Genomic DNA, 15,111 nt, shown 5'->3' on the forward strand with positions numbered 1-15,111 from the left:
TGAGGTGAAGCATATTGAAACTTTGAAGGGGTCACTTTCAATCAGACGTTGACTGTATTTGATTTTGGGAAGTTCGAATAGTAAAATTCCAGTGCGAATCTAATCGAATAGCAAACACTATTCGAAAAATATTCGAAATTTCGAATATTTGTACACCCCTAGTAAAAACCTCTCGACAATGTTCATATAATTGCTATCGCAATAAAAAATGACAGTGGTTCTCAAATTTACTGATGCTTGTTTTATTGCCTGCAGAACGCTTTTCAAGCCACTTTTGCCGCAGTACACTGGTGTCTGGCAGAAAAGTGTACTGAGATTTAGAAGGGGCTATTAGTATTAGCTGTCAGGGACACAGCACATTTTGTTCCTCAATTACTCATTTGTGCACTTGCCGTGTAATTATGAGTAGTAGTATGATCACCGACGTCTAAAAAATTATTGGCAACCATTTGGAGCTGCTGTGTATGGCGTTTCTGCGGCCTTGAGAAACAAATAGACAAGAACGTGTGCCAGTTTTCTTTTCTCCACCCCCACTTGCTCCTGCTTTACGAATCTCCCGAATTTCGAGGCTGCCAGGTTCACAGGTCCACATTAGCATTTGCAGGCCCTACAAATGCTAATGTAGACATTCATTGTTCGCACTGTAGGGTGGCTCAACACAATGCTTTTATTGAAATAGCAGTGTTCATGTGCACTGCGCACGAGTTAGCTGATTTTTAATGGTTTGGACGTATTTTTGTTTTCTAAAAGTAAGCCTTCTTTGTTATAGTGCTCCAAATTTGGGATTTCCTGCTAAAAAGTTCAGGTGTTTTTTCGTAACCTGCTCCAAATTTGGATTTTTGTGCTCTGAAAGCAACATTTTTGCTGCTCCGAAAATTGCTCCAAATCTTATTTCGGCTGTTGCACCCCTGTGTTTAGAATGCGAGGAGTGTACAGAAATATTGAGTCATTTCGTGCGTGAACGCAGCCTTGCACAAAAGGTATACAGTATAAGAAGTAGTGTGCAATAGCCTTGTTTCACCACAGTAATATCAAAAATACTAGGATGCTTTTCAAATGACACGATTGTTATCTTTTGCTTGAATATAAATTTAATTCATTTTGCTGTTCTGTAAGTTTCATTTAAAACAGCAGTGTCATTGCATCTGTTTCTACTTGTGGCCTCCGTTTTATGACAACAGTACATAAAATAGGGTCATTGAAGAGGCATAGTCTGTATTTCCATGGCTTTATCACGATTTGTATGCTATGCTTTGTCTTTCACCTGAAAAAGATAGGCTATTGTTGCAATTACCAGAAGTGATCTTCTTGCTCTCATCGTTTTTTTCCATAGACAAATTTTGCAGAAGGAGATTCGTCGGAGAGAAAAATGTGAAGAAGAGAAAGACTCTAAAGTAAGGCATAAAATTAAAATTTCATTTTATGGGTCTGCATTGAGACAATCTTCTATGTCACTTTTTCAGCAGCGGCAGTTAGAGCTCATCAGAGAATTCATCATGAATGACACAGAGCTCCGCGATGAGACCATCGAAAAACTTCCATTTTTGAGGCCTGCTGTTGAAGACAAACAAGATTACTCTGACAGGTAAGCAGCAAATATTTGTAGCTTACTATATAATCATTTCTCCTATTCCTTCTTATGCAGGTGGAAGGAATTCTATTCCGCTATGTAAAAGTTCCAAATGCTTTGCATTGTTGTTGTACATAACGTGATTTGTGTGCTTGGTAGTGTCATATACACGTTAGCTGCACAAAAACGCATGCAGCATTGTGACGTTCAATACATTAAAATAACTGGCAGTTGCATCATCTCTGCAAGAAGCATCTTAGTGTTAGCTTGTTGCTACTTTCCACACTATGATGGAAAACTGTAATCCTAATAAAACAGCAACATTTGAGCCTGATGCAGTTAATCATCGGAGCTTGCTTTTTTTTAGCATGCATGTATGAACTTCGGGCAGTCAAGATTAACCCATAGCATTCAAACACCTGAAGTTTGCCGTAGGACTAAAGCACAAATAGGGCTTCTAGGGAAGATTTAGCTTGGGAAAATAATAAAGCCTTGCGAAAACACTGCCACTTGATAAATTTGACGACTTCTGCGTGTGTAAAAATGATGCTGCATTTTTGCACACACAAGTTGACTGCCTTGTTTGTGATGTATGTAGGCTGGGCACCATCGACGAATCCATTGGCTCTGCACTTTCTCCTTCTGGTGACGACTTGGATATCAGCAACGACAGTGGGCCTCGTAGGAGCTCCCGCTTGAGGGGACGAGGGAAGCGTCGATCCAGTGCAGAGCGAATTCTGGACGGCGGATCGCCAATCAAGAAAAAGTCCAAGGTTGGCCACTTTTCACACTATTTCTTCAAATTTTGTTTTCTTGTTGGCAGACACACACCCGTACTTACCTGAGTCTAACGTGCATCCTGTTTTCGTGGGCTCGGAATAAAAAAATGTCCGAGGACACATGAGCACTTCTTTACAGTTGTGAATGCAAAAGCATTATTGTCTAATTGAATGCCCAAGCCAGCAAGTAGCAGTACACTGCAGTGCCAACATTGCATGGCACCCACATCCTGCACAAGACACAGAGGAAGCAGCAGCGGCCACCAAGGCTGACGGGTGTGCACAGCAGCTTAGCCTAGTAGGGGGTAAGAGAGAGATGCAGGCTGCGTGCGACACCTCCTAGATAGCAGGCCTGTGCACTCTGCTTTATCACATCTTGGGCCAAAATTTCTATTGCCACGCTTGACATGATGAAAGTGGTGGTGCCACCGTTTCGGTCCAGATAGCATAAAGTGATAAAGCAGTGTGCAGGTCTGCCAAGAAAGCTAGGTAAACCCAGTAGGTAGAACACTCGGCTTCTGAGCGCGGGGTTGTAGGTTCGAAACTTTCTACTACCAACGTGTTTCCTTTCGAATTCATTCTGTTTCTTTATACATTAATTTGCTTTATAGTGATTACTGAGGTGAAGTTAGAATGCTAGCAAGAGCTTGCACGGACAAGGAATATGTGGACAACTTAGGCTTCTAGAGGGCAAGGGTCATAGGCGTAGTGGTGATGCCCTCTCTCTTCTCGCAACAGCTGGTGCGCCAGAGCAGCATCGAGTGTTCCCTTTCCCCCACTGCTTCGTCGAGGCCTGCTTGTGACATGGCATCGCAGCCAATGGGAATTTAGGTGCTCTTTTGCTGGGACAGATGCGAGCTCTTCTTTCGCTCGATGAGCCATTTGATGCTTTCACATCAAAAATGCACCTGCGTACAATGCACTACAGATATATAAAAGAACAACATAGCGTGTCCCATGTTTGATATAAGAAAAAAAAAAACAAGACCTGATGCATTGACCTTCGCAGGAAGGCTTCATTTAGTGAGCTTTCACAATAGAATCAAGATATCATTGCCATTCGCTCTTTATTAAATGCATATACCAAGCGTGTAGGAAAGGTATTATTGAGGGATAACATATAAAGATCACTTTTGCAATACAGTGAAACCTCGATGATACGAATCTCACGGGACCACCAAAAATATTTTTATCATCTGAAATTCATATCACCAGAAAGCATGGAAAATTAGCATGCGACAAAAGAAATTTGGCGTACCTTTTCATTTATTGTTTTTCAGGGCCGCAGCAACGTCAGGAAGAACCCTGAATGATTGTCAGTTAAGTTTTTAGATATCTGTAATCATACCAGCACTAGTAAATATACGGCCTGTACGCGCGTATTTGATTAATGAACCAGGTGCGTTGTGACCCGCGACAGCAGTAGCCTCTTCCAAATTTTAGTATGCTTTTCTGCATGACAGCGAAGTACTGCAGCGAAAGTAATAAAAGAAGCGCTTTGACACGATGAATCAAAGCCACAAAATTACAGAACCACGGTCCTGTGTTATGATTTTGTTATCGCGGAGGTGTAGGGGATGTTTTTTGGGAGACTTACGGCCGTGCCCGCACAAGTGCGACCTCAACGGTCGCGCATCTTGACGTTGTGAAGCCTGACTCCTTCGCCAAGACCATCCTTGCCTTCTTTCGGTCCTCGTCCACCTTTCGTAGGATGTCTGATGCATGAGGCAGGCACGCGTAAACACAGTACAATGACAGCAGCCCGTGTTGACGCGTTAGAAAAAAAAAGCATGGCGCTAATGTCAACTGTAATCTAAACGGGAAGGCACACGGAGGCGCATAAGAGCCTCGATGATTGGCGCACGCATTCTCAGAGGCCGTGACGTGTCTCTGAAGGTTTATTCTGACTGTAAGAAAAGTGTTTTTCTTACACTGTGATTCTGACGATTTGGCGGTGCAGCGCGCATGCCCACGCTTGCGTTTCCGCACTCGCACGTGCTTGGTGCGTCTTTCACGACAGTGCGGACAGCACCTCTTCGTACCTGGGCAGTAGCGTACGTTCGTATCAAACGTCACTGGGTGAAAATCTGTTCACAACAACCGTACTCCATTACATCGCAGGCCAATCGGCCTTGGCCGGGACCAACGAAAAATTCGTATCACCCCGAAATTCGTATGAGCTGTGATCGTATCACCGAGGTTTCACTGTAACTTGCATTGCACCGCACTGCACTTGTGGAAGTATGTTGCACAGGGTTCCTGGCACTGTGCAGATAGCAAGCTTGGCACAGTACCAGAAATGTAGGTGGCTCTGTAAGCTGGTTCATCTAGTGCGGAGTCATGCAAAATTTTGCTAGATAGTGGTTTTACTGCACATCCTTGAGATTGCAAGCAGTAATTTATCGTGCTCAACGAGTTTCTTTGCTTTATTTGTCATTTTTCTGTAACCCCCCCCCCCTACTGAGTGCTCCTCAGGGGCCTGTAGGGTAATATGAATAAATAATTAAGTACATCGGAAGCCCCTTCTCGGAGGCAAGTGGTCTGAATTGCGCTAACGATATGCGGACCACTAAAACGTGATTTTCTTTAGAACTAAGAATTTCCTTGGCACAAAACAAGCACCGCAAGGTTTCTGGCTTTTTTGCAGTACTTCAGGTGATTTCAAGATTTTTGGGCATTATTAAGCATAAATGCTAATTCAGATGGCAGTTTTGAACAGAAAATTATAGACCACTCCCTTAATGACACATTTAAACAGTGAAATGCTACCTCCTCAGAAGCTGCCTTGTGCCAGGCTTTATAGTTATAAGTGGCTGCTAATGAAGGAATGCTCTATAGTTTGGTTTAGTTTGTGATCCCGGCCAGAAAGTGTCGCAAGACACTGGTGGAAGTGGAAAGACTGTGCATTAGTGACAGAATGGGAGTTGCATTGGTTTTGACATGCAACAATTCATGCTTAAAAATTAGTCTCTATATTATTGCACGCCTGCTTTATACTATGCTTAAAAGGAAGTAAAAGGAGTTGACGCTGAGAAGCGGCTCTGCCTTCGCGGCAACAAGTGGAACCATGTCGAGCCGCGATGCATGCACAGCGAACTGCAGCATGTAAGCGCAAACTGCACGTACCACTGTTTCCAGCATGTGTTGCATGCAAGACTTTGTTGGTGCTGCAGATAAGGTTTTTTATAGGAAGTGTTTCGCGGTGTTTTCCAAGTTACCACTCTGCCATTACACTCCGACCGGCAAGGTTTCGGTTGCACTAAAGAAAACGGGTGCCATAAAAATTGCCTCTCCGTTCCTTTAATTATTCACGATAACTTAGTTCCATTGAAGGGCATACAGTAAGTGAAACAACATATTATACAGAGCAGAAAAAAAGTTCACATCAAGTACAAAGGTAACAAATGTTCACGCACACTTTAAAAACAGAATGCTGTTACAAAATCGTACAGTATTAAGAGTACATTGTACTCGGGTTATTGGAAAATGTGTCGTTGTGAAATATGGATGCTATGGGGTCTGAAAGATTGTTTCAGTGTGCAATAGTGCACAGCAATGCAGATGCGTTGAATGCTTGTGTTTAACTGTTTATGCACATGGAACAGTATCACGAAAATGTTGGAGACGTGGTCTTTGGTGGATGAAGCAGCAGAAGCTGAAACCTACTGATGTCAACACAGCTGTGAAAAGGGGCTTTATGAAAAGAATCTTGGCAAACAGTTTCCAACTGAGGCCAAATGTCTTCTTTTATTCAGGTATTGCTGGAAAGGCGGTCATATTTACGCAAGTTGACTCTGGCTGCTTACTTCTAAACAGCTTTGAACATGTGTGTAAGGTAATCCCAATATGGTGACCATGAGCATCAAGTGAATTCTTGTTGCGGGTGAACAAAGGTTAGGTAGGCCAATTTTCCTGCACTAGAGGGACAGTTACACAAGTTTCTACATACTAGCTATCCAAGAAGCTTGGAGGCATTAGAATAAATGGCTGCTACATTGTGCTTGTAAATTTCAATGTCTGCAAAAGACAACAGCAGCAGGCTGAGAGTACATTCTGAATGCAGGTGCCCTGCGATTTTTCATGAAATATGGAAAAATAACGGTGAATGTGGGACAACTCCAGATAGGTAGTCATGATATTCACTGCACCAGTCTGTCATTAACAGTAGTGAATATTCCAAAATCTTGTACTGCCCCAACAAGCGTGAAACTGCTCCCAATAAATGCCCATATTGTGGTTACAGTTCTGCTTATCCGCATGGCAAGCTGCCAGCAATCCATCAAAATCGGGACATTCTTTTGCTAGATTGTTAGAAGTGCGACATCTGCACTTTCTCTCTCCATGAGCATGGATGTTTGCAACAAATATCAAATGCAAAGAAGATATTTTCATATTAGATCAAGATGATACAGCCAAACCTAGTCATAAAGAAGTATCTGAAGAATGCAGCGCCTTTTTTATGTTTTTTATGTATTGATATGGACCAAAAAAATGTGCCTAAAGTCCTGTTTACCTACTTCAAGAATGCTGTGCTTACTGGCGTGTGTATTTCTTACTGAGCAGATGAAGACCATAAAAACCCCTTTAGGGTAATGTGATGATTCTGTTTCACGTGCTGTTCCTTTTTTTGTTTAATCAGTGGTGTAAACAACAGTATGCATGCATTACCACTGTGGTTCACTGGCTGTGTTTGGTTGAGAAGAAAGAAATAGAATAAAGCCCTGGTTCTTCTTGCATTATACCAGCCCTGTGTACCATAGTGCATGCAATAAAGCATAGTTTGTTTTTCAGGGCCGTGACGAAAATGACTCAGCTTGTGCAAATGTGATTGCTACCACTACTGTCACGTTGAGAGATGGAAAGGACCTTGTGGCAACCTCCAGATTGTTCACTCAGCCTTTGACACCAGCCCCGAGTGCACCACCGCCACCTCCTCCTTCTGAAACTGCCCCAATAACCGTCGTCACACCAAAATTCACCAGTGGTGAGTCGTACTTGACACTGAAAGTTATAGGCGAAATCCCATGAACAATGCTCTTGAAGTTTGTCGATAGAATATTTACGTTATAACTACATGTTTTTGAATATTCAAAACCTCGAGTGAGAACCGAAATTGTCTCTATTTCATTTGACTATTTAAAGATACATACAAACCATAACAAATATTTCATACTAGGTAACAACAGCACAACGAGAAAGCCACATGCAAGTGATGACAGGGAAAACAATGTATGTGCTTGTCTCTTCTATTCTTTGTGGTCTGTCTTGATTTGTGCTGAAGTTCTCTTCTTAAAAACAATGTATAGGAATGGACGATTTGTGTTTGCATCCCTTTGAAGAAAGAAAGCATAATACCAGGGTTGCGCATAGTTTCAAACATTTGTTGGCATAGCATTTGGGTGTTTCAGTATTATCACTGTCATGGTTTTGCAGATACAGTCACCCTTCATTTGCCTCTTGTATAGTAGTAGTAGCAGTAGTAGTAGTGTTCAAGCTCCTCCGTTTAAGATGTGCATTTGTGAATGGCATTATACACCTACCAGATGGTGGACACAAGGCTTTATAGTATGACTCCACACAACTCTTATTGTATGTTCGGCTTTGTTAAAGAGGCCTTGAAGTGCCCCTTGTGCTTGATAAGAAAGCACATTCCACAGATCATATGTGGACAAACCCAAAATACTAACACAGAAGATGGGCTTCACCGCACAACAGATAATCTGTGTTTCTCCAGACCTCTGTGGAAAATCGCTCCACAATTGTTCAAAAACCACTAGACTTGTCAGAGGTACTTTGATGCCAGGCATAGCTCAAGCTCCTTCAAGTTCTTGCTTAGGAGTCTACTACGTAATGATACACTCAAACCTCGATATAACGAACACGGATATAACAAATTATCGGTTATAACGAAGTAAATGAAAAATAGTCTTGTCATAGCTACAGTGTTACAAATAAACGTTTATAACGAATTTTTGGATATAACGAAGTTATTTTCGTGGCAGATGTGACTTATAATGAGGTTTGAGTGTACTTACCTGTTTGGAAGGCTCATGCTTTGAATTGCTACTGTCATGCAGTCCTGTTGTATGCATACTGGTCATTCTGGCGAAGAGCACTTCTTTTCTTCCCTGTGGCAGTGGGCATAAGCTAAATTTATAGTATTAACATTGTTGTCTGAATTGCCGACCATAGTTTTCCTGTTGTGACACTAGGCGTATGAAAATTTAGGGTATTTTGCAACCTTTTGCGTAACTCCATTAACGAGTACACATTAATTTCCCTTCATCTTAACTTGTCAATTTTGCCTGAAGTCCTATACAGTTTTCTCGAATATTAGCGCCTAAAAATTTTTTTTGCTCTGTTGCAGCTTTAATGCAGCAGAATCTCATTAAATGGAACCTGAAGGGACTGGGGAAATACATTCCACATAACAGGAGCTTCATTTGAGAGATATGTATTGGGGCATAGCAGTCAAATACAAAATCAACCAAATTAGAGGCAGTTGTTCCATTTAAGCAGTAAGCAGGGATCCCAATGATTCCTGTTCAGAGGTTCTACTGTAATAAATATAAATTAACTTGTGAAATTATACTAAACATGCTATGTGAAGGTGTGTGCGATGTGTGTATGCCTGTCCCCCCACCCCCCCCACCCCGCCCTTTTTTTTTCTTAACTAATGTTGTCCATTTGGTGGTGTGGGTATCAAAGGCTCTGCACCCAGCACTCCAGTCAGTCAGCGTCGCGGTGATAAAGGCTTCGAAACTACAACACCAAAAAGGAGCTATTCTGCTGGGAAGCTGCTGTCCAGAATGCATACTTTTTGCCCCAAGACTGTCATCAAGTCTGAGAGCTGTGGTCCGTGTGGTAAACGCATCAAGTTCTACAAGACTGCCTACAAGTGCAACCGCTGTCGCTCAGTCTGCCATGTTGAATGCAAAGATCAGGCAAGTTGGTATTTCTCATTATACTGCATGTAACATCTCAATTAATGATTTGCATGTTTAATCAATGAAACCACACTACCTGTTCTGTGTGCCTTTGTGCTCCACCCACCGTGTTAGCCCAGTGCCTATGATGGGTGTTCCACTTCTAAGCTTGAGCTACAATCCTTGAAATGGCACCTGGGTGATTCCACGAGAGATCGAACATGCCTGTCCGGTCGCATTTTTTGTTTTGCCTGGATTTTTTGTATGTTATGTGGGCACATTCAAAGTGCACGGAACTGAAAATTTTATTTCCAAGAAACGCTCCCAGCACGCCAAAAAAATATTTGAAGGTGGCGGCGCGGGCCTCCTGTTTTTGCTCACTGCAATGTTTTCGCATTTCACGGCCAAATTTAGTGCGAACTATAAATGATGTGTCGAAATTTTTTTTGCTGGTTTTAATACACATTACAGTGAATTACATCCATGCTTTTTTTATGCCGTCCTCAAAAAGACGAAAATGTGAAAAAATGGCAAACACGGCCGAAATCAAAAAAGTGTGCCAAGTTTGAGGTTTGAGGCGCCTTGGCGCCTTTGCTATTACAAACAGAAACTTGAAAACGATGTCAAATATAGAAAACAGCCTTCACAACATTTATACGGAAGATCATTTTCCTACGAGCAGCGCAAAAAAAGAAAAAAATAGTTAAAGAAGAGAGTTTTTTCAAAAAAGCACATTTTCAAAAAAGAAAATAAAAAAAACTCCGGTCTCAATTTTGACGACAATTTTTTATCGAAGAGCGCTTATGTCAATGAACACACGGTTTTAATATCATATGTCCTCATTTGCTTTGTTTACGAGATATAACTGGCCAAAACGACCCTTGCTGTGTGTGCTCACTTCAGTGCGACCGATGGTTGTTATCAGCTTGCATTGTGCGTAAATCTTAGTTTTAATTATTCTGCTACAGCAAAACCTTGCTCTGGTGGCTTTTCGTCAAGAAAAATGTGTTCTCAGATTTTATTTGTGTCTAGCGTGTGCAAAAGTGGGCTGCTGCCACCCTCTAAAGGGTGATTCCACGAGAGATCGAACATGCCTGTCCGGTCGATATTTTTGTTTTGCCTGGGTTTTTTATATAATATGTGGGCACATTCAAAGTGCACGGAACCGAAAATTTTATTTCCAAGAAACGCTCCCAGCGTGCCAAAAAAATATTTGAAGGTGGCGGCGCGGACCTTCTGCTTTTGTTCACTGCAATATTTTCGGATTTCACGGCCGAATTTAACGCGAACTATAAATGATGTGTCGAAAATCTTTTGTTGGTTTTAATACGCATTACTGTGAATTATATCCATGCTTTTTTATGCCGTCCTCAAAAGGAAAAAAATGTGAAAAAAAAAAGACAAACCCAGTCCAAATCAACAAAGTTTGCTAAGTTTGATGCGCCTTGGCGCCTTTCCTATTTCACAGAGAAACTTCAAAACAGTGTCAAGTATTTCAAGGAGCCTTTGCAACATTTATGCGGAACATCGTTTTCCTACAGGCAGCGCAAAATAAGAAGAAAATAGTTAAAGAAGTGAGCTTTTTTCAAAAAGTACATCTTCAAAAAATAAAAAAAAATCTCAGGCCTCAATTTTGACAACATTTTTTTATCGAAGAGCGCTTATGTCAGTGAAAACACCGTGTTAATATGTATGCCCTAATTTGCTTTGTTCACGAGATTTAACGGGCCAGAATGACCCTTGCTGTGTGTGCTCACTTCAATGCGATTGATAGTTGTCATCAGCTTGCATTGCACGTAAATCTAGTTTAAATTATTTTCCTGCAGCAAAACTTTGATCTGGTGCCTTGTCGTCAAGAAAAATGTATTCTCAAACTTTAATTGTGTCTAGCGTGTGCGGGGGTGGGCTTCTGCCGCTCTCTTAAGGGCTAACTCGTACTCAGTTTGCACCTTACAACCTCAACTTACCTCGCCAGTATTCGCTAATCAGAAGCACGCGAGACACCGCGAGCATATGGTTTAGGGCACTTTGTCACAACTCTCCTTGCACACAGAATAAAGCATCTGTCTGCAGCGAAGGCCAACTTAATCTGTAACTAAATGCCACAATCAGCAGGCTCGCTGTTATGCAGTTGTTTTCTCACTGCCTGCTTGCTTCCCTTCCATTACGTGCACTGTACGCTCTAACCATCTTCCCCATTCGACGCACCCTGTGCCTAAACAACATAATAAAGTGGCTGACTGGGCTAGTTGGTTGTGCATACTTAAGGTTAACAGCGCGAAAATGAGACACGGCGGACAGGAAAAAGACGAGACAAGCGCTGACTTCCAACTGAAATTTTATTGACACGAATGCTTTTATATAACCGGGTTAACAGAAAACAATCGGTAACAGAAGGTGAAAACATAAGCAAAGATATGAAATAACTATACATCAACTATCACTGAGCCTGCTACGTCAACTCGCGCATCCCAAAAAACAGAGCTCCCCGTCTGACAATGCAATTGATGGCTTGCTTACGCACGTGCCCCTTTCACGCGCCATCTGAGCTGCCTCAGAGATTATACGCTCATGCTCTTCTTTAATCTTATCCACGACTGTGGTCCTTTCAAACTGCGGAGTGCACCCACACGTGCTCACGTGAAGCGCCAGGAAGCCATCTTTGCCATTACGAACGTTATTGGCGTGTTCCCGTAAGCGCTCGTTCAGACATCTGCCCGTCTGGCCCACGTAGCACGCGCCGCAGGACAATGGGATCCTGTACACCACACGTTGCGCGCAGTCGACAAACTGCGTCCTGTGCTTGACCACGCACTGTTTACCGCGCCTCTTCACGGGGCAGGTCCTATTAGCCAACTGGGCCAATTTGTCTGGAGCACTGAAAACAACTTTCACGTTGAGGCGTTGTCCTATTTTCTTTAGGCGATGTGAAACCGTGTGCATATACGGAATGACCGCCAACTTTTCCCGCTTCTCCGCTGTGTTGCGCTCTTCGTTACGGTCACTGCCCTTACGTTTTCTCTTTCTGTGCATTGCCTCTGCCACAGAAATAAGCAACTGGCGCGGGTACCCTTCTCTTTCTAGGCGCTTTGACTGTGCCAGGAGACTGGTTTCCAAAACGTGATGGCAGGACCTCTCTAATGCGTTCTGAAAACATGACTGTACGATGGCTCTCTTTACTAGTTTGCTATGTGCCGACGAGAACGGCAAAATAGGCTTCTGCGAACGGGGCTCGTAACACCAGCACGTGTGGTGCTCCGACAGTGAAATCTTTAAGTCAAGAAAGCGGATACTCTCTCTCTCCGGCGTCTCGTGTGTCACCACGAGCGGACATAGGCAATCGCTTTTCGGACAATTGTTTCCGAAAGAAATTCCTGGCAGAATGAACTAGGGCGATTTCTACAGGATAAGCTGAAGCTGTTCCCCGTAGACGACCCTTTTAGAATAAAGAACTCAGATGAAGTCGTTGACTTTCTGAAGCAGCAATCAGGCACCACGTTCAGGGCTTTCTCGATTGATATAAAAGACCTCTATTACTCCCTTCCCCACAAAGGTTTGATAAAATGCATAGAAGAATGCATTGACGGTCTAGGAGTGCTGGCGTTTCAGAACACCGCGTGTATGTCATCCAAAGGTTTCTTAGACCTCTTATCTCTGTACATTACGTCAACGTTCGTTGAATGGAGTGATAAGACGTACATTCAAAAAGAGGGTGTCTCAATCGGGTCATCCATAGCCCCTTTTCTGAGTGACTTGCTGTTGGCCAAATTTGACAGAACATTGAATGAAAAGCTTGGTGAATTATCAGTCGTAAAAACTTTTCGGTATGTGGACGATTATCTGATAATCTTGAACTGCGATTTGGATGTTTTTTATGCTAAGGTCACGCAGGTGTTACAAACGTTTCGCGATTGCCTATGTCCGCTCGTGGTGACACACGAGACGCCGGAGAGAGAGAGTATCCGCTTTCTTGACTTAAAGATTTCACTCTCGGAGCACCACACGTGCTGGTGTTACGAGCCCCGTTCGCAGAAGCCTATTTTGCCGTTCTCGTCGGCACATAGCAAACTAGTAAAGAGAGCCATCGTACAGTCATGTTTTCAGAACGCATTAGAGAGGTCCTGCCATCACGTTTTGGAAACCAGTCTCCTGGCACAGTCAAAGCGCCTAGAAAGAGAAGGGTACCCGCGCCAGTTGCTTATTTCTGTGGCAGAGGCAATGCACAGAAAGAGAAAACGTAAGGGCAGTGACCGTAACGAAGAGCGCAACACAGCGGAGAAGCGGGAAAAGTTGGCGGTCATTCCGTATATGCACACGGTTTCACATCACCTAAAGAAAATAGGACAACGCCTCAACGTGAAAGTTGTTTTCAGTGCTCCAGACAAATTGGCCCAGTTGGCTAATAGGACCTGCCCCGTGAAGAGGCGCGGTAAACAGTGCGTGGTCAAGCACAGGACGCAGTTTGTCGACTGCGCGCAACGTGTGGTGTACAGGATCCCATTGTCCTGCGGCGCGTGCTACGTGGGCCAGACGGGCAGATGTCTGAACGAGCGCTTACGGGAACACGCCAATAACGTTCGTAATGGCAAAGATGGCTTCCTGGCGCTTCACGTGAGCACGTGTGGGTGCACTCCGCAGTTTGAAAGGCCACAGTCGTGGATAAGATTAAAGAAGAGCATGAGCGTATAATCTCTGAGGCAGCTCAGATGGCGCGTGAAAGGGGCACGTGCGTAAGCAAGCCATCAATTGCATTGTCAGACAGGGAGCTCTGTTTTTTGGGATGCGCGAGTTGACGTAGCAGGCTCAGTGATAGTTGATGTATAGTTATTTCATATCTTTGCTTATGTTTTCACCTTCTGTTACCGATTGTTTTCCGTTAACCCGGTTATATAAAAGCATTCGTGTCAATAAAATTTCAGTTGGAAGTCAGCGCTTGTCTCGTCTTTTTCCTGTCCGCCGTGTCTCATTTTCGCGCTGTTAACCTTAAGTAAGCCTAAACAACATTTGTAAAAAGTTACCTCAATCATTTTCGAGCCGTTTATTTCACTTCCCGCTATCACATGTTTTCAGCGTCGCAGATAACGTCTTCCTGTATCATCTCGACCTTTACCTCAGCGTTTCAACAGCCAGAAAACGTGCGGTGCGGCATGATTAAGCCATGAGTGGCCGAAGCTGCCCAATTGATGATGTTTTGTTGCCACTTTACTAACGTGCTTTCCCACGTCAAGGACAGCAGAGGTCATTGGTGGCGCCAGACGGACATTACCCTTAGTTTTGACAATGAGTGTGGCCTACAAATTAATTATTACAGCCCAAAGTTGTTAGACACCCTTAGTCATAAAATGTTAAACCGTGAGCAGTTCTGGATACGCATACATGACAGCTGCGCAGATGTGAGATAATTTGTGCGGCGCCGTTCAGTATAAATGTTTCGACTTGATCTAGGTCTAGCTGTTCACTACACGCGATGCGCGCGGCCCATGGCTACGTCCGATTATTTACGCGTTCACAGAAAGAATATTGCTGAGAAAAACATTTTCGTTGCGCAAATTTTTTTTTTTGCTCTTTTTGTTGTTAGAAGCTACTGTCATAGGCTGAGGATCTTCGCGACACCTGCGAAGTCTGCTTGCATTGCTTTACGCTCCTAAAGGAAAACTTGTCTACAGCTAACCGCGATGAGGTAGACCAGGCATTTGTTCACGAAGAAGAAGTGATTGATATCTTCAACAGGCGCGCCCATCTTTCCTCAGATGATTGTAGGCGAGGTTGTCGGCTGCAAACTGTTTACAAGTTAGCCATTTAGAGGGCGGCAGTAGCCCACTTTTGCACACGCTAG

The 15,111-nt window shown here is 43.3% G+C and overlaps 1 protein-coding gene across 1 annotated transcript in view; it reads left to right on the plus strand.

Annotated features, from left to right (window-relative positions):
- LOC119399383 (rac GTPase-activating protein 1) overlaps positions 1-15,111 on the plus strand; it is a 53,338-nt gene that overhangs the window by 5,078 nt on the left and 33,149 nt on the right. Inside the window, exons 4-8 of the mRNA XM_037666206.2 lie at positions 1,334-1,394; positions 1,464-1,585; positions 2,169-2,343; positions 7,141-7,333; positions 9,058-9,293. Coding sequence (XP_037522134.1) covers positions 1,334-1,394; positions 1,464-1,585; positions 2,169-2,343; positions 7,141-7,333; positions 9,058-9,293 — 787 coding nt within the window. The remainder of the gene's footprint in view (positions 1-1,333; positions 1,395-1,463; positions 1,586-2,168; positions 2,344-7,140; positions 7,334-9,057; positions 9,294-15,111) is intronic.

The sequence above is a fragment of the Rhipicephalus sanguineus genome, chromosome 1, assembly GCF_013339695.2.
Source record: "Rhipicephalus sanguineus isolate Rsan-2018 chromosome 1, BIME_Rsan_1.4, whole genome shotgun sequence".
Classification (NCBI taxonomy): domain Eukaryota; kingdom Metazoa; phylum Arthropoda; class Arachnida; order Ixodida; family Ixodidae; genus Rhipicephalus; species Rhipicephalus sanguineus.